The sequence below is a fragment of the Doryrhamphus excisus genome, linkage group LG8, assembly GCF_037039965.1.
Source record: "Doryrhamphus excisus strain RoL-2023G ecotype Guam linkage group LG8, RoL_Dexc_Guam_v1.1, whole genome shotgun sequence".
NCBI lineage: Eukaryota > Metazoa > Chordata > Actinopteri > Syngnathiformes > Syngnathidae > Doryrhamphus > Doryrhamphus excisus.
The window spans coordinates 13389401-13409415 of NC_136364.1; the positions used below are offsets into that span (position 1 = coordinate 13389401).

General features: G+C 45.1%; 1 protein-coding gene across 5 annotated transcripts in view; it reads left to right on the plus strand.

Annotated features, from left to right (window-relative positions):
* igsf9ba (immunoglobulin superfamily, member 9Ba) overlaps window positions 1-19067 on the plus strand; it is a 48640-nt gene extending 29573 nt beyond the window's left edge. Inside the window, exons 13-21 of one of the 5 annotated variants that reach the window (XM_058079902.2) lie at window positions 878-1053; window positions 2450-2676; window positions 2742-2826; window positions 3027-3188; window positions 3274-3319; window positions 5712-5798; window positions 6321-7949; window positions 9325-9367; window positions 11458-11587. In XM_058079902.2, the coding sequence (XP_057935885.2) occupies window positions 878-1053; window positions 2450-2676; window positions 2742-2826; window positions 3027-3188; window positions 3274-3319; window positions 5712-5798; window positions 6321-7949; window positions 9325-9367 (2455 nt within the window). In that variant the 3' untranslated portion in view covers window positions 11458-11587. Of the gene's footprint in view, window positions 1-877; window positions 1054-2449; window positions 2677-2741; window positions 2827-3026; window positions 3189-3273; window positions 3320-5711; window positions 5799-6320; window positions 7953-9324; window positions 10029-11433; window positions 11592-11704 lie in introns of those variants that run through there. The other 4 variants (XM_058079900.2, XM_058079903.2, XM_078792870.1 and 1 more) reach the window with 4 other exon arrangements.
* Window positions 19068-20015: the final 948 nt, after the last annotated feature.

Sequence of the window (20015 nt, forward strand, 5' to 3'; positions counted from 1 at the left end):
ACCTATCTGACTTTGAGTCAAATTTCCAACCACACTTTTATAGATTTTTACATTTTTTATAGGCTACTGTTTAACTAGTCATCTTACACTCTCTGTCCACAAACCTCTGTGTACTAAATATGCCATGCTATGACGTAGATAGGTGTGGCATGAATCAATATTCCTTCTCTTTACATTTAGTGGGTGTGGCTAGCGTCCCGGTGAACTCTAATAATTATAGAAGCATGTCCTGTCATGTTTGTAACATCCAATGATCATGTGTGTGCGCCCTGATGATGCATATGTGCGTTTTACCAACACGGTTGGTGAAAAGGTTTTAAGGGGGTGCACAACTGTGATTCATTTTCTAAGGATTGGAGACCTGGCTGCAACCCCCCCCTCTCTACTAAGTGTACCCAAGTTTACTTTCCATAGTATTGTCCCTTTAGATAATAAAATGGTTGTAAAATATGAGAGGTGTATCGTGTCAGGAACTCTGAACTCAAGTCACATTGGGTTTCCCTGGACAGTCATGGTCACCACGTCCCGATTGGGGAATTGTCCCAACCCCCCTCCATATGGCATCCCTGGGTGACCCGTAGTGACTTTTTTGAGATACTGAATCCTCTGTTTTTCATCATAGGGAGTGATAATCAGGCGAAAGTCATATTGTTCCCCAGTTTTAGTGACCCTATTTTCCCCGTGGATCAGCATAAGTAGGTCACTTGTGTGCAAATTCCAACTTTTAACTATGAAAGCTCGCCAGTGTCTTTGCGGCTTCAACCCGAAGCCAAGCAGCACTTGCAATGACGAACAGCAGACAAAAGCAATGGGAGTTCATTGGTCACCCTTAAATAACACGGCACTCTTCTTCCACTTGCTCTTGGGCAATTTCCAGGTCAAAGAGAATAGACTTCGGTCCACATGACTGGCATTCAATGCCGGTTTCTGGTGCTCAGACTTGGTTGCTGGTGCCAGGGCTGGAGCCTGGGACGGAGTACCAGTTCAGTGTACTGGCACAGAACAAACTGGGCACAGGCCCGTTCAGCGAAGTTGTGACAGTCAACACTGCAGGTGGGTTCTAGTTCCATTGCTGGTTCCATCAACACTCGCGTGCTTCCTTTTTTACCCTCTTCTGTTTGCTGCCACCGACTTGGCTCTGGCACCTTTTTATCCTTTCCATAAGGCCCGATGTAGCATACTGCCCTCTAGTGTGCTTGGCATGTGGAATATTCCACTCACTGGATAGGTCCTGCTGTCCAGTCATACCTGTGCAACTCTGCATTGACTTGAAATCTTTATTCTATCTCTATTTTAAAAACATAGCGCCACTTAAACTACTAACTACTAAACGACTCATTAGGTTTGTAAAGGCACAATTTGTAGTTTGACTCTGAGGAAAAAATCAATGAATTAAGCAGCATCCTTTTTATGCTTCCATTTTATTATGTTCAAAGAGAAACAAATAATGTTGCTGCGCCAAGTCAGACATGATATGCAGTTTCATCCACGTCTCTGTAATGAATCATGAGAAACGTGGGTTAATTCATGAGAAGAGGCCATTAAATCTTTATCTACTCAAAGCACATCGCTCCTCTAGCGGCGAGCAGTGATGTGTTCCATTGAGCACAAAAGCAACAGCATGAGCACCGCCTCACCTGAAGGGAATCACCTGTGTTTGACAGGACAGCATTTGCTGAATGTAGAGTGCTTATGAATGAATGTTGCATTTGAGGTTGTGCATTTACTAAGTAATCTCATGCCTCAAGGCCACACACACACACACACATAATGCTTGCTTTGTATGTTGCTGCAGTGCAAATTAAAGATGTCTGCTCTTTAAAATCAATGCCTCAGCAAGACATGGGGGGGTATTGCATGGACAGATGACCCCATTTACAGTGGAGACAGCAACAATTGATCGCTTTAAGGGTAATGGTTTTGCTTTATTAGGACATGCTTACCAACTTACAGTAAGGGACATCGGCTGTTTACACTTCATGTCAAATACCGATGTTTCTCATTAGTAGTCAGGACTAATTCCCAGTGAATCAGCCACTACTTTGACGTTTTTCTTCAACTTTGAACCCTGCGGCTCATACAGCGCTGTGGCGAATTCATGGCTTAGTTCTGCTAATTAGTGGTGCCTGCTGGGGCACTGCAATGACGTCAGCCTCCCTCTCGGCTCCTCTGTCCAGCACCCTGCTTCTTGCCCGAAGTCAGCTGGGATAGTTTCCAGCACACACCCGCAACCCCAGTGAGCATAAGCGGCATAGACAATTGATGGGTGAAAAAGGTTTTCTTTGCTCCACTACAAAAATATTCCATTTATAAATCCTGTATTCCAGTTCACGGTGTGTCATTGTCAACATAATAACAGCCAAATCTTCCAACAAACTACATGAACCTTTACCACAAAAGACCATCTAAACTATATTTCCTCTGCGATACGTCTGACCTTCTCCCCCAGGCTCACCCCTGGGTACCCCAGAACCACTGGTGCTTCTTACTCCACCGCGGTGCCTCACAGCCAATCGCACGCAGCACGGTGTCCTCCTCACTTGGCTCCCCCCAGCCAACCACTCTTCCCCCATCAACCGCTACATCATGGAGTTCCGCCTCGGGGAGCGATGGGAGATCCTGGATGACTTGATCCCGTCCACCGAGACGGAGCTCATCGCCAGAGACCTCGTTCAGGTAGGGAAATGTGATCGAGTGTTTATAGTAGCGTGACGATAAGACCACGGTTGTTGTGTTGCCAGGAATCCTGGTATGAGTTTCGAGTGATGGCCGTCATGGATGACCTCATCAGTGAGAGCAGCAACGTAGTGGGCGTGTCCAGCACGGGTCAGTATCCAGAAAAAACACCACCTTTGTCATACATATCGGATTCATGTATTTAGTGGGGAGTGTTTTTGCCTTCCTGGTAATTATCCCATGTGGTATTGGACCAATACTGTATTGCGTAATTACCAGGCAGGTTACCATATTGGATTAATTGAAGACCATGTATTCCCATTTTAGAACCTCTGTACTTTTCCTGTCAGATCCCTTCCCCCCTGCAGAGGTGGCTGATGAGGGGCTGGCGCGGCCCGTGGTGGCGGGCGTCGTGGCAACTATCTGTTTCCTGGCAGCGGCGGTGCTGTTCAGCACCCTCGCGGCCTGCTTTGTCAACAAGCAGCATCGGCGCAAACTGAAGCGTAAACCGGGTTGGTCCTCCGTGTCTGATACTATCGTACACCCCCCCTACCCCACGTCTGATTGGGGAAATAGTAAATGTATTTGTCCTCCCAGATCCTCCCTTGTCGGTGACACACTTCCGGAAAAGCATAGAATCTCCGTAAGTAGCGCCAACGCCAGAGCCCATGCTGCTATCATGCATCTTCTTTTGCACCACTTTTATTATTTATGCCAAGAAATAATAATGAAAGTAGGGATGCTCCGGTCAGGGTCTTCTTATGTGGACGATTCCGATACTGATCATCCATGAGCGATATCAGCCGATCATGTGGATTAACTTAATTAATTTTTCAATGTATTTATGATGAGTGCTATTAGTCAGGGTCCCTGCCAAATATTATTATTATATTATTATTACAATTCATACAGTTTGTTATTACCAAAATAAATGTTTGGGCGGCATGTGAAATGATTTTTGTACTATTTGACACAAACCTGAATTTTATTTGACGCATGTTTTGTAGTAATACACTGAATAATACATGGGAAATACAGTACATTCTTTAATAATAATCTGGAAAAAAAACTGAATAAATTAATAAACAAAATGCAAGCGTAATCAAACTGCAATAGGTTCGGTAAGGGAGTGATCAAACACGCCGGCATCGATTGGCATAGCCTACGCTCAATTTTGAGCGAGATTTTGTTGCCAACTCTACGTAGCTCAGCAGACGTATAGTAGACGCCGCATGCTGATTGGTTGTTGTCATTGCCTTCGGAAGGCGTTTATTGGCATATGCCAATTACGTGTTTATTAAATATTGATTGGTGGACGATCAATCGGAGCATCCCTAAATTAAACCTAGTATGAAATGTTGTGTGATTGCTGAGGGATGGTTTCACTGAGATAAATGTATACGAATAGATCAAATACAGGTGATAAACATAGCTCTGGATACTAGTACCATGCAGTCACATACATGCATACATATAATACCGATATCCTCAAAGTTTTGTCATCGTTAGACAAATGGTCAATGACTGATGGCCAGTTAGTCCCGCCCCCGGCAAGACATTTTGCTTGATGACGGCCATATTTTTGCTCAAATTCCTAAAATGTCCTAAAATACAAAATGCTCATACACTTACAGTGTGTGTGTTTTGCAGAGCAAGTACCAAATTTCCCAACATATTTATAAGTCAAAAACTGCATGATGAAGTTGACTGTAAGTTGCATTTACTAGCAATCCTGGTGGAGTGTCATGGCGCCACTCCTAGAACATGAAATTGCCAAGAGAAGAAGAGGGAGCCAGTAGTGTTTACACCAGTAAGGAGACAAATAAAAGTACAGTAGCTGAAATAAGTCCTTTTTTGGATGCGCATTTCAGCATTTGAAATGACAATGCAGCATAATAATAATAATAATAATAATAATGATAATAATAATAAAAATAATAATAATAATGATGAATAGTAATAGTAATGAATTTGGGCGCTCATGGTCCCCTTGACGTTTTGCATGGAACTAGCTTCTACAAATGCAGTGAGGACTTTAATTGTATGTGTATGCATCTTACCACTGACCTAGTTCATCCGGAATTTGTATAATAAAAATGAAAAATGCAGTTTTGTGTGCTGCTTGAGCCGCCATCTTCCGTCAGCCACAACAGAAGCCGCTGGTGGCATCCATCTGCAAGGTTGTCATCTTTGCCACGGAGGAGCATCAGCCAATCAAGAGGGGGAATCTGATGTCATGTGACTTGGGTTGCAGTATCGACTGAGTCATAGTGGTATTGTTGCACCCCTAATGTTTTGATACATCAAAGTCGCATTTCTCCTCCAGAAATAGAGTAGAGCTGTGTGAGAACATGTTAATGAAGGGGTCCATATTTGGTGTTCCATCATGTGATGTATTTGTCTTAGCTTACATTTGGACCAATTTGGACGATCCATTACTCCACAGTCTCCAGGTGGCTGTGGTGGCCCGTTTCCTGGTCTAGCTACCGTACTTGTCTTTCAGCAGTCACACAAAAACTTAAGTTTTGTGTTCGTAAAAGCAAACATGCAAATAAAGAATGTATGGATTCTGTACTGAGACAACCAGGGAGAAGTAAAACTAAGAGATGTATTTTCGAGGTGCAGAAGAACATGCTCAGTAGTGAGCTTGTGCAGATTAGGAGCGAAAGCAGCCGAGTCAGCATCTGAAGCACAGAACTGCGGCGTGTGTATTGATTTGTATCCATGCGTGTTCTTTAACCTCAAACACTGTCTGCTCTCTGCATGATTCTCAGTGTTTAACAATTTGTTTGCTTTGTTTAGCTGCTCATTTAATGTACAGTGTGTAATCATCCGTCTGTGTGTAAAACCAATGTAGACATATGAGTGCACTGCAATACCCGAAAAAACAGGCGCAGCTGTGACAGTAACTTCTCCACAAGCGTCACTCATTGTATTCATTTGATGAGATGAGATGCAAGCAGGCCACTTCTCCTTTTCCTGCGCTTGCTATATTTAAGATGAACCAGGCCCATGTTGTTTGTCTCCCGCCGCAGGCCTCCTCTCACCCCCTTGCCAGGGGTAGAGCCCTGCTGGGACGAGCCTGCCAGGAGCACTTTCTTGCCCCCGCCCGCCAGCCCCCTGTGAGTGTGCTGCACTGCACTGGCTTGGCTGCATGCATGCTTCATTGTGGTGAAACCAATTTTTCGTATGTATGCACAGTCTTCCAGGGGTTCCACGACATTGGCGTGGCTGCATGTACTACCCTGTGTGTTGACTCGTGTGCCATGAAGGCCTGCTTGGATGTCATTTGCTCTCCCCGAGTCGCCACGCGGTGCAGCATATGCAAACTGGTCTCACATCTGCTGAAGACTCATAGATCTGTGATGTGCATCGTTGGTGCTTCATCCCTGTGTTGGTCATTCGCTTCTGTCCTCCTGCTGTCCCGTGTTGGTTGTGAAAAAGACATCTTCAGCAGAAAGCTGCTCATGCAGAAGAATGAATGTTGTTATGACGGACCTCTTTGTGGTTGAAGACATTTGGTCTTTTACCCAAGTGTCCCCGTTCCAACCCAATGCTACATTTGGGAAGCTAAACCTAACCTTAACCTGGATGTGCTTTGCACCATTTTAGTTAAGCCTCACTTCTGCCCTATTCCATGTCAGGTTGTCATCAGGGAAGATAAGCCCAGAGAGCTCCCCTCCGTCTCGGCCCCGCTCCATTTCTTCAGACGGCTCCCACGGCCCCGGCCTGTACGTGAGGAAGCTGCCCAGCCCTCAGAGGGAAAAAGACAAAGAGCTCTCCTTCTACAAGAAAACCAAGCGTGCCATAGCCAGCAAGAAGTACAGCGTGTCCAAGCACGAGTCGGAAGTGACCACGCCCATCGAGCTGATATGTCGCGGCCCAGACGGCCGCTTCGTCATGGAGACCAGCCCACCGGCCCGCCGGATTCAGGGCTTCCCCTTCGCCGAGGAGTCCGACTTGTACCCCGAGTTCCGGCAGTCTGACGAGGAGAACGATTTTGACCCCGGGCCTCTGCCGCCCATCATGCCCACGCTGCGGCCCCAGCTCTCCCCAACATCCTCCAGCCTGGAGTCAACGCAGCCCCCCACCTACAGCCCCCGCCTACACAGGGCCATGGAAGGTATGAGCTTTGCAGAGGGCAGTGCACTTCACGCCTCAGGGCAGGCCCCGTCCGCCCGCTACCGGGGCTTCCCCCAGGGCCCTTTCTATGGGTATTTAGGCAGCCGTATTGAATCAGGGATTCCACCACCATTCTACATGCCTGACATCAGCCCGCATAGCTCTGCTCTGTCCTCCCCCCCAGGCACCGCTGAGGGGCCCTTTGGTTACCCCGCCATCCCTGAGGAGAGTGGAGAGATGGAGCACCATCAGTACACTGCCTCTGGCCATTCTCTGTCTCACACTCACAGCCCCTCCCCTCGCTCACCTGACAGCTGGCAACCTCGCGAGTTACCCTTCCTGGGTCTAGAGGGTCCACGCTTCATGTTGCCCCCTCACCATCCCTCGCATCATCCTCCGGACATGCCAGAGCCACCCTCTTACGCCCCTCACTCACTTCCTCCAGGTCGCCTTCACCTCCCTCCCCTTTCGGATCCAACAAGCCTGAGACTCCTGCAGCTGGAGGTCCCTGTGGCTCCCCCAGGCAGAGACAGGCCCCCGGGGCCTCCGGTTAGGCGTTTAGCTATGCAACAGGCCCAAAGTCTCGGCCAGCTCAGACACACGGCCCATGGAGTGGGTGTACCAGTGTTGCCTTACCCTGACCCGGCAGCCCGTGCAGGGAGCCCAAGCACAGCCCCCAGTAGTAGCCCCCAGTCCTGGCTCAGCCCGAGGGCGGGACGACGAGCAGACCCCACCCTGCCCCCCTTAGTACTCCAGCCCTCCCGTCTTTCTCCGCTCTCCCAGAGCCCACTTAGCACCCAGCCGGGTTCTCCGGATATCCTAGTGCGCCCCCCTCCGCGACCCGGCATCCTCCGCACCTCTCGGTCTCTGGAGATGCCTGAGCTCACCCTGCAGCCCTCGGCCGCTGCCACTTTCTCCCGGAGGTCCTCTCTGACCGCCTCTCCCACTCAGAGTCAGGGAGGCCAACTGGCAAGCCCCAGTTACCACGCCGCCCACATGTCCTATGCCTCCACGGCAGCCAGTTACCCCTCACAGTCCCCCTCTCCCCCGCCGGAGGGCAGGGATGTTTTCGGGCAAAGGCCATCCCAGAGACGCACAGAGGAGGAGATGCTACCCTCAGAGCCCTCCCAGCTCCAGATATCGGCCTCAGGGTAGGTGATCCACTCCACCAGAGAATAGTCTCACATTTATTGAAAAGAGGGGAGAGAACTCCCAAATAACTTTGAACTTAACGGCGTCATTTAGACACGATTAGGACGCATATTGTTTAATATGCAGAAGGCATGGAATTGCATTTAGCACGCATTTGTGTTCAATAATTAATCTCCTGTCATGTGAAAAGGGACATTTTGTTGGATAATATTCAGCCCCAAGATAGATCATGAATACTTTCTGCAAGCGTGTTTTATGCGTACCTTTCGGGTTAAAGATGTTAAAGATCATTTTTTCGGGTCAAATTTACAGTGACGATTAAGTAGTTTAAAGCAATTACAAAAGAATAAAAAGAAGATATTTAAAACTGAGATTTTTTTAGATTTTAGAAATAAACTAGTCTTTAACATTTCATCATTTATTTCCATAGTGAAACTGCCACCATTATAAAACCTTTAATAACATGTTTGCCAATATTTTAAGTGCCATTTTTAAACATTATTTTATTTTTACAAACAAATGCAAAAATACAAAATATAAAAAAAACCTGCGGGTTCAGTCTCAAAGGACACAATCTCGTCTTGTGCCGTCCTCATAGACCCAATCTCATCTCGTCTCATGACACCCAGAATGTTCACCTTTGGTTTTAAGTATGTTTCGATAGCACAGTTCTACAAATTGTTGGGCTCCGAGATAAAAATGGCTATATCCTATTTATTTATTAATAACCAAGAAATATCTAAAGACATCCTTATGAAAGTGTATCAACAAAGTTCCCTCCAAGAAGGAGGCTTTTTGGCTTGTCTCCTCGGCAGCATCCTCAGCACATTCCAACGGTCGTCAGCGAGCATAGATGGGTTAGACGTTTGGGTCAAAATCTAATGTTGACCCAGTCCTGCATTTGGGAAAGGATAGCCAATATGCACTTCTGACTTACTTTTCCTTCGTCACCTAAATAAAGACAAATATCACTGCTTTTGTCCCGGAAGCATTTTGTTTGAAGACAAGTGAAATCCACATTTTAGGGTTTTTCTATTAAAATAATGACTAAATTCACGAGGGCTGCTCCTCTAAACGTGAATGAACTAAACTAGACGTCTGCAAATGATTTATGACTTATAAACGGTGCCGGTCTCGCATTTTCCTGACAATTTGAATAGATTGGTGCCCTCAGGAAGTTTTGAGATTAAATGTTCCTAGTGGTCCCTCACACCAACTGTGCATTGTGGCATCGGTCCACTAGCCTCGTGCACCATCATGGCCCCGGAAGGAAGGAGGGAAGGAGGGAGGGAAAGAAAGAAGGAAGGAGCAGTATAGGGCTGCTGTTTGCTAGAGGGCCAGGGTCTTACTTTATTTGTTTTTGATTGATCTCAGCTATCTGGGCAGCGTTGTGACCCGATCCCCTACGCCACAATAGGTAAGGGTCAGACCCATGTCTGAGAGGGGAGGGGGTCAGCAGGCGGAGGGCTCTAATCACTCTCTCCTTTAAAGGGGAATCGCTTTGGGTGGTGCCTCTGTGCTGGATTCAAGTGGAGTAGCTAAATGGCGATACCGATCCTGATGATCCTGATGATCATGATAATGACGGCTGCAGGACGCATTTGTCAATACTTTGCTAAGAAGGCGTGTGGCTTTGCATTTGACCTGGTGCACAAAAAGAAAAGCAAAAAAAAAAAGCACACAACCTTGAATCAATAGAGGGCACACTTGAAGGACAGAAAGGAGTATTCCCCTTTAAAGATTTCTTCCATGTGCAAAATGCCATGCATGCATTCTCTAAACTTCTCTCTCTTTCTCCGACCAAACAAATAACAATCTCCAAACTAAATTCTTTGTCACATTTGTCGTCTCAAGTGCTTTGCTTTCTTTTTTCCGTCATGTGACCGTCTTCAATGGCCATCCTTCTTCTTCTTCTTCTTCTTTTTCCTGTCATACGGCTGGTTCTTTAACGGCCTTTGTTCCTCTTGCTGCCATCTCCTCCCGTCAGCATGGTGAAGCCTCTGTGCGAAGTGTTCATGTCGATCAAAGTGTGCTGTACAGTGTTCATGTCTATGGAAACCTCGACACCGGCGCGCCGTGCAGCGTGCAAACCGACTCTGCGACTTGTCTTTCCCTCTGCTGCTAACGGCTCTCACTCTCTCTCTCTCTCCACAGTGGCACGTGATGGACGCCATCTCTAAAGCTTATTGGCCTTGTCAATCATGCACCACACGTCACCACAACCTAACATTGGAGAACCTCACTTTTCTTTTTTGCCCATCTTCAACTTCCGTTCAAATGTCAGAATAGTCATTGTGTCTTTTCATCAGCATAGCATCGTATTTCAAAAGATATGGGTGGGGCCTCTTTACTGCATTTTCAATACTTATGATACTGTTTAGAGATCTAACAGTGATACGGTGTATGGCCAATTCAGACACAATAAAAGTATTAAAGGGACTGGGTCTACACAAGATACAGTATGTACAGTAACACCCCTTTATCAGCATTAGACGGGGGTGTAACGGTACACATACTGTACTGTAGTCCAGGCGTGTCCAGGGATGTCCAGGGGTGTCTAGGGGGTATCCAAGTGTGTCCAGGGATGTCCAGGGATGTCCAGGGGGTGTCCAGGGATGTCCAGGGGTGTCTAGGGGGTGTCCAAGTGTGTCCAGGGATGTCCAGGGGTGTCTAGGGGGTGTCCAGGGAAGTCCAGGGGTGTCCAGGGATGTCCAGGGGTGTCCAGAGGTGTCCAGAGGGTGTCCAAAGTGCCGATCATCCATCCATCTTCTATGCCACTTATCGTCATTAGGGTCGCGGGGTGTGCTGGAACCTACCCCAGCTGATTCAAGCAAGAAGCGGGGTACACCCTGGACTGGTGGCCAGCCAATGGAGTGTTCCATGAAATGTCTGGTGGGAGGAGCTAAGCGTAACCAGGAAATTTGGACATGAGGAATTGAGCCGTACATCATGCTAACCAGCAAGTCTTCGCACACCACATTGCATGCCAGTAAAGATGGCCGCCCCCATTTCTGTCCAAGCCCATGAATCATGATCATATAATAATAATAGCGTGGATTAGAGGTTTCTCTTTTGCATACCATGAGACATTTAGTATTCATTCGTTTCATTGAATGAATTAAGTAAAGAACGTTTCCTTCCTCAAGCAGTCACTACGTCAAGACCCAGACCTTCTTGAGTCCTCCCAAATATGATAATGAGAATAAACAACAAACTTTAGATTTGGAAATGGATGTACTCTCCCAAAGGGCAAGGCATGTATTGACTGCTTGAGAAGAAATTGGGGATAATCGGTTCACCAAACATCTTCTTCCTGTCCTCCTGTGTCGTGTCTAAGGCTTATCTTCTCATCCATGTGTGCCAATTTCAGCATCTTAGTGAGACCTCTCAAATAGCGACCGACGTGCCATTATTCTGTGTTTGTACAATGAGACGGGATGCAGCGTTGTTCCAATCAGGATTAATGCGGGACGCTGTTTGCTGTGCCTCTCTCTGTGCTCTCCTCAGGGAACCTCTAGGTGCGTCTGGAGATCCTGCTGGGTCTGAGAGCTTACCAGCACTGCTGCACCACTGTATCGCTAAAGCCAAGGGAATGGCCGCCAAAAACAACAATAACAATGCCACTTCCGCCAGAAGAACCGGTGAGTCCCACGTTTCTATCCACGTGTTATCCGTGGTCGTAACATCCGTGTTCTCAGCCTTTAACCATTCAGATGATTCAGCTGGTGCATCACTGATGTGCTTCCCCCCGAAGGTGCGGCCCCCTCTCAGACCCAGCAGTCATCTCAGACACCCCAGGAGGACTTGGAGCTCGGCAGAAAGAAGAAAAGGCAGAATAAGAACCCCTATCTATATTTGACCTCCTTGCTGCATCGTGGGCGGTCGGAGGACGACCAGACAGGCATCCTGACCAGCGCGGACTCCGAGGCCCCCAATTACGGGACCCTGCGCTGACACGAGGCGCCCGCCTTCGTTAACGCCAGGCCAAGCCATCGAACTCGACTAAAAGCCCCCTCGGCCCGCCGTGCTCCACCCCCCGATCTTAGTATCAAGGTTTCTTATCATCTCTGGAGTCCACGGGGCGATCAGGAGGCATCCATGTGAGTACAAAGCAAGACTTCTTCTCCTCAGTCGTCACGTCTACTCGACCACGAGGGACCTGACTTGAAGATGTATACTGTACATAGATAGTAACAATAAGGGAACCAAGCTCCCTCCTAAAGTAATAATTAACAAAAAGAAGTGTTGTCACAACACATGAAGATTTTCACTCATGTGAGGGCGGGCGGGGTTCATGTTTTTTTGTTTTGTTTTATTTGTTTTTTTAGTGATACAGTGTACTGTTAAGGCCGGTGCGTTCATGGACCGAGAGTCCAACTTTTCCTACAATACAAATAGTGTCAGTATTTAAACACAGGGTTCTTACCACCAAATATACCTCAGAGTAAACGCAGAGTTGCTGTAATTCTTGTGGTATACTGTACGTACTTGACCTTTTTACATATGGATGGACAAAAAAAGGTTCAGAGTCACACAAGGCGCTCGCTTTTCAACACTTTGCTAGCCTTCTGTTCCCGCTATTAGCTGGCATCGTTGTGTTTATTTAGCTGTATTATCCACTGAGACTGTGTCTTAATGTGTCGATGTTATGGCCTTCGCGAGAACTCTCCAACGAACTCGCCAGAGGTCGTACTCGCTGGGGGTTAGACGAACAGGGTGACGAATCGTAAATGTTCCCGTAGGTTGACTTTCACTTATTAAGGAATAACTTGTGACGTGTGGCACATCTGGAGGTGCCTTTTTTTGCCTTTGCGCTCGTGTTTTTTCTAGCATAAACTTGCCTTTTCCTTTGCCTCCTCTCTGGGAAGGACACCAATACTATTCATGTGGTTCTAACTTCTTTCTCTGCCGAGGAGGGCACGCCAGAGAGGATGCATGACGACTCCTGTTTGTTTGCTTACATCGCCGTGCATTTCTATGGAAGACCACGCCAGTACCTGCGAAAAGAATCCAAGGAATGCACAGGCTTCAAAAAGGACACTAAAGGCAAATAAACCAATAAAGAAAACCTGATGCAGAAAGAAATAAAGGTGCTGCATGTTAAATAGGATGCCTCGTTCAGCTGGAAAGTGGTACAAGCAATGAATAAGAATAATAATACAGTGGACCCTCGGATGTCGGACATGGTCGATAAGAAATCAAGTAGCATTGCAGTGGGACCTCCAAGGTTCAAACTCAATCTTTTCACTACTTTATCTATTTTACCAATGCACGGTGGCTACTGACGGACACTCCACTGGGACATGCTGGTACATTTGTCGATGGAATTTCACCTGGAGTTGTCCAATCTTGAGGTACCACCTGAATCCATTCCAGCCGTTAAATTGTCATGTTGAAAATATTGCTAAGCTAATGTTCTGAGTTGCATTTTAGTTGCCGTATGTACCCCAATAGAAAGCTTTTCCCTGTGAAACGCTGTCTTATATTCGCTTGGCACCAAATGACATCTCCCCAAGCATGTCACAGCTTTTCTTCCAACACAAAACACGTAAAAAAGTGTCTCAAAGGTTGTTAGCACAGTAGCAAGATAATGCTGATCAAAGCATTAGCATTAGCAGGTTTTCCACATATTTTCTCCTGAAGCTTTGGTCGAATGGCAAATTCTATGACCATTGGGCAGTCACTTTTATGGACATACCAATGTGCAGTCGAACCTCGGTTAGTGTAAGCCAATCATCCATCTTCTTCCGCTTGCCTGAGATCTGGTCGCAGAGTAGAATTCCCTCTCCTGGCCGACTTGGTCCAGCTCCTCCAGGCGGATCCTGAAGCGTTCCCAGACCAATTGAGAAACATAGTGTCTCCAATGTGATTCTACTCCGAGTTTCTCCTGGATGACATTGCTTCTCACCTTATCTCTAAGGCAGAGCAAACAGACAAGCGACAAAATTCACCTCCTCCTCATTACCTAAAGTTCATGACCAAAGGTGAGGGTACGAACGTAGATCGACCAGTAAGTTGTGAGCTTTGCCTTTTGCCTCAGCTCCCTCTACACCACAATGGGCCGATGCAGATCTGCATCACTGCAGAGGCCGCACCAGTCCATCGCACCGGTCCATCACACCAGTCCATCGCATCTGTCCATCGCACCACACTAGTCCATTTGCTCAGTAACGTATCATTATTTAATATAACTGCCCAAACAATTTTTCTTGTGTGTAACTATGAAATAATGATTCTAGATTGATTGTGAGTAGCAGCATTGATTAATAAGATGGGAAACACTCTAGATATCAACATGTTTTTGGATGTCTGGAATGGATCAAATGAATTCATCCAATGGAAGAACGACTTTGGTTCGTCTGAGCTTGTGGAAGAAATTAATAACAGAAACTGAAGTACCACTGAATTTGAACTTTCACCATCATAAAACAATTAAATACTGCAGCAAAATTCATTCTGGTACAAATACAACAGCAAAAAATGGTTCAATCCTTACCTTGATGGGTCCCTTGATGATTAAATTCACATTAAAGCAAAAAAAACCCACATTTTTGCGAGGTTGACTCTCAAACCGTTCCATTTCCGAGGGTCCTCTGTAGCGAAGAACAACAAATACCATGACTGTTTAACTACTGTATATTACTTGCTAGCTATTTCTCTGTATGTATGTTTTCTTTTTTTTGACACTAGCCGATAATGAATGTATGTTTTTCGCTGTACAGGAAATGAATGTCCCGATGTCGCAGTTCATCTAATGACCGCTGACGTTGTTGAGGTTGAGGTGCAGCTGCAACCTGCACCCAGGCCAAAATTGTTAAACCGGTACTGTTAGACCCAAGACACAAGCTCTCTTTTGTTGTTTAGTTAAAACAGGAAAGAATTTGCCACACACAAATCTGAAAGAACGGGAAGGTTGCCTGAAAGTGAGTGTTAGTTAATCGGTATCATGTATGATACAAGGATATAAGGACAAAAAAAGATCTATATTTGTTATGTACTGTACATGGTGTGTATTGTATTTGTAAAGAGAAACCATGTTATACAGGAAGACATGTCTTCTTTGAGGACATGTGAGGAGCCCACCAGAGAAATTAGATTATATAGATTTATATTTAAAAAGAAAATAGTATTTGCTTACAGTTTGGCTTTAAGTGGTTTGGGAAATATTTGAAGGTGCCTCGTTTATCGTACTTTTAGCGCACATTGAGAAGGTATTAATGGTGGTAGCATACCATGTATCCTCGCATAGCCTGCCGGCTGCACAACTCTCTTCTGGTTGTTTACTTTGCCCATACGCTGCTGATCAAAAGTTTAAGACCAGTTGAAGCTTTTAAAAAAATTTGCACGGTTGGAGGTTCAAAGTGGTGCTTCAGAATACAAAGTAAAAAAATGGGAGTATGACAAAAACATTTTGAGGAAGCAATTTATAAAAGTGAAGTCGAAGATCGAAGATCACAGCCTTTAAAAACCAAAATCTAAGCAAGCATTTGGATTGAGTGTCATTTTCTGTCAGGTATTCCACTGTCACGATCTCTTGATGGCAAAGGCAGAAACCCTTTCTCTATTTGAGCATGGTGACATTGTTCAGCTGCATAAGCAAGGCCTCTCGCTGCTGCGGTTATAATAATGTCACCACACCGTCTGAGCTGGACGATCCTATAGGCTGTACGTCAAACACATGCAGATCCTCGGCCTGATTGAAGATTGTTTCTGGTGGCAAATGCAGGCCAAAAACCATCAGGCGGCATCTGTGAGACAAGGCTTTTAAGAACAAAAAAGGTCTTGAAGAGCCTCGTCTCCTTTGCCTGTTTGGAATTGTTTTTATTGAAAAACCAAACTCGGATGATTGAAAGGAAGAAAGTTAACGTTGTAACCTTGACGGCCCTGATAGCTTTCAACATTACTGGCATGATAAGGGGATCGCAGCTTTGTCACAATGTAGCGGGCTCCAACATGATCTGGGGTGCTCTTTCCTTCAATGGAACAATGGAACTTCAGATTGTGCAGGGGCGTTGAATGGCAGGCTATGTGGAGATGTTGCACTGAACAGTTCACAATGTTTGCCTGACAAAAGACTTCTTTCAGAGGAATAAGCTCACTCTTTTGGATCATCCTATGTCTTCCCTTGATCTAAATCCGATTGAGAACATTTGGGGATGGATGGCAAGGGAAGTTTATTATCCCAGACACCAGATGTGCTCCGTAAAACCATCTTCCCCACCTGGAGCCTCCTGGAAACACTGGCATCAAGCATGCCCAAAGCCTTTGGGTGGTGACGAACAAGAGCGATGCTGCTACTCATTACTGACTCCTTTCTTGAAAATGTCATTTCTATTTTTTGGGGGGGTTGAGGTTTTTTCAGCTATGGTCTTAATCTTTTGATCAGTTGACGAACAGCCTATTTCATTCCAATGCCCGTTTGCAATACATTTTGCATTTGGAAGTTCTACTTAGAAGTTCCTTCAAATCCAACAGTACAAAATATAAATCTGTGCAGTTTTTCAACTGGTCTTCAAATTGTGATCAGGAGTGTACATAGAAGCTTTCGAAGCAGACTGGTATCGTCTGGAGAAATTAATTTTGGCTGCTCACGAGCACACGCGTAGATTGACTAGTCATCCAAAGCTAACAAAGGCTGACTTCATGTACAGGACGTACCGTTTACATTAGTTGGAGTGTGGTAGTCGCTTCTCAGCATAACGACTTGGTGCTATGTTAATCTCTGTGGTGCTGTAGAGTAGAAGAATCGGAAATTCTTTGTTTGGAACCTGCTAAACTAGCCCCCCCCTCGTCTCTTATCATAACAGTGTGACCATGGTGGTGATAGACCGTACTGGAAAATAGTTGTATACTCTTTGGTAACCTCAAAATACTAGACTTATGACCTTCAAATGACCTCGCGATGACCTGTTTCTATAGCGTGTGCGTGCGTGCGTGTGTGTGTGCGTGCATGTGTGCAGTGTCTGTCCGTGCTTCCAAGGTACCCTCTCTAAAAGTAGACATGCTGATATTGAGAGCCTACAAAGAGGAAGCATAATCTGATTAGCATCGTAGGACACACGGGGCGGACAGGAGAGCAGCGCCGGGTCGTCTCTTTGTTACACAAATGCACCTGTAGGTCCACCATCTTGATTTTGCAGCGCTGTTTTTCTAAGCACACGACTGCAGGGGCTTCTCACGCCACATCTCAATGGTCAAAGAGACACTTTTAACTGCGACTTCAAACCATTTCTGGAGTTATATTCACTACAACGGAGCGCCATAAGATACGGCCGCCACTTTAACAACAGCACTCTACTAAGTTAACTAGTTAGCCACCAATTTATTTAGCTAAACTTACTGAAGGGTTTCAAATAGGGTGAGAAAGATAACCAAAGTAGGAAGCCAAATCTTACCACTTCCACACGGAATTAGAGGATATTTTTTTCCTCGCTATCATGTTGGATGCCTCATGACCCGACTACTACTAATATTTTTAGACTGATTTTATAACTGGCCATAGTCAACCACAAAGCAGCACTAGATGAATTACTTAAAAGAAGGAAAATTGATCTCCCGTAAAAACAAACCTTGTTTTTAGATATTTCCGAGCCAGTAGACCAGGAGTGTGTGGTACAACGTTTGTCCCTGCCGCGTCAGAAATTGCTGCTGATTTGTTTCCATCTTATCCATGAGGCCAAAACTCCAGAAGCGAACGTCGGTGTAAAAAGTGTCTCCTCCTTCTAGTACTGTACAGGTTAGCCACGCGGTGTCAGAGAACGCTCCACATCCTCGACTTGGGTTTTTAGTAACGGATGTCGTCTTCAGAGATCTTTTTTTCTTCCAGCATTCTGAACAAAAAAACATGTACAGTGTTAAAGAGGGCTGCTTTGGACGTACTGTTAGCTGCGTTTCTTTTTGTCCCAACTTCTCTGCTTTGTGCATCACTAGCTCCTGTCGGGGTGATACTTACAACTAATTTGTTTCTTTTTTTATTGTATTAATCCTGCATGTAGAGACAATACAAAACCGCCTATTTAGCAGTCATTCATGGACATCTGAGCTGGTTGTTGATGGACAGAAACCTAGAATAATATGTAGTATTTTCTATATTCTCTGTTTTTTCATGTGTACCAGCACTGAGGAACTAGAATGTATTGTTATGATTATTATTATTATTATTGTAGGCTACAATAAGCACTACATTGTTAACTGTTTTAGCATAAATGCTCATAATCAAGCAAACCACATAGTGCTTCGAGGAAGAAAATATACATTTCCACTCTCCATCCACCCAACTCTGTGCTGACATGTTTACATTCTGTATTCGGGTGCAACATCACTTCCTGGCATTTTCTTTGTCTTTCCGCTCATCTGTAAATATGTCAAAGCCAACAGGTTGTGTTCCGTCATCAGGTTTAACGCTTCACTCAATACTATGTGAGCAATGAACTCATACTGTACGGTGCTGTACCAAAGCCTTATGTATGATATTTGTCTTACTTTCCCCACCGCTGTCCAGTCACATCTGTAAAGTCATCTTCCAACGCTCATGGATCTTTTTCTTTGTGTCAAGGAGACGGAAACAAGCTACAATGTAAAAAAAACAAAACAAAATAGAAAACAACAGCCTGGCCTGGCTCCACCGGCCGGGATGTAACGCCTTTATTTGAAAGGGAAAGCGCACAGAGCCTCGCTGCTTGGTGGCGGAGCGCACCATCTATGCTCCCCCTCCCACACGGCAGCATCGTCGTTCACGTCACCATATCATCTCCGATGCTTAGTCCCATAAGGAAGTTTTTCTCTCAAATTTTTGTATTTTGATATAATAAAAAAGACAAAAGAGGTCTTCCCCTGGCGTGTTGTGGTCTTTTTTGTCAATGTGTGGACAAAAATGTTGGGACGCCTGGCCGGTCCACTCTCCCAGGAGGTCAAAATGGAAGAAAATACAAGGATCCTGTTAGGACTTAGTACAAGATATCCGTCCTGGTCATTTCCCCCTCCCCAAACATTACAGGGCCATCAAAGTGGTTTTCAGTATGGTTGTGGTTACCCTCAGGGGGGCCTCCTGAAAAAGCCTATAAATGTATCATCACCCTATATTACACATTTGATTATTAAAATTTGCATTTTGTTTGTATTGGTCTACCAACTAACTAACAAATCAGAAGTCAAGGTGGAAAGCAGAAATTAATTTTGAATGGTTTATTATTATGTATATTTTTTATTTTTCAGCATCATTTGACATTAAAAAAAATCTGAAAGTTCCAAAAATTCAGAGTAAAACAAAGAAATTAACCGTACGGCCATCACTTCAGTCACATTGTATCCATGCAAATGTCAAAATTAGGCTTCACTGCACATCTTAAAAGATGACCTGGAGTTTTATCCATCACTCAACACAAGACAAATAGCTGACAATGTATGTGTTTGGACTCTGGGAGAAGATGCCTTGGAAGAAAGTGTAGTTCACATGATGGACACAGGGTGTAAGTGTTGGTCAAAGAGTTGCCAAGACAGGAGCGGCTCCCTCCATTGGATTCAAAGACCTCCAGTCTAAGCAACATTTCTTCTAATCATTCATGGATTCAAAACAAATGCTGCACACATTAGGAGTTAATGTTTTATTCTTTTGTTGGGGCTCAAAGGAATCAGGTCTCAAGCGGAACAAAAAAAGAGAGAAAAGAGAATGCTGCCGCATTGACCTTTGTACTTTTTGTGCAACTTTCACCCCTGGAGCATGCTGGGAAACAAACAGGCACACAAGCATGTGCATACACCTGGGGTAAAGAGTTGCTAATCCACTAGATAAACATTAAAACTGGAGTCACACTCCTTTCTACTCTCCTTTCAATGAACCCGCACGCATAGCTTTCCTTCACATCGTCACTTTTACATTTCATGTGAATTTGGGAATTTACATGAATGTACACTTCATTTAAGAGTGTGGATAAGAAAAACACCAATCCAACACTACACATATGTAATGTACATACATATATACATATATACATATTCCCATTCAATGGCTAACATTGTAGGCTAATTTTGGGATTGCTTTCATCGTAATCAAGTCATGTTGGATC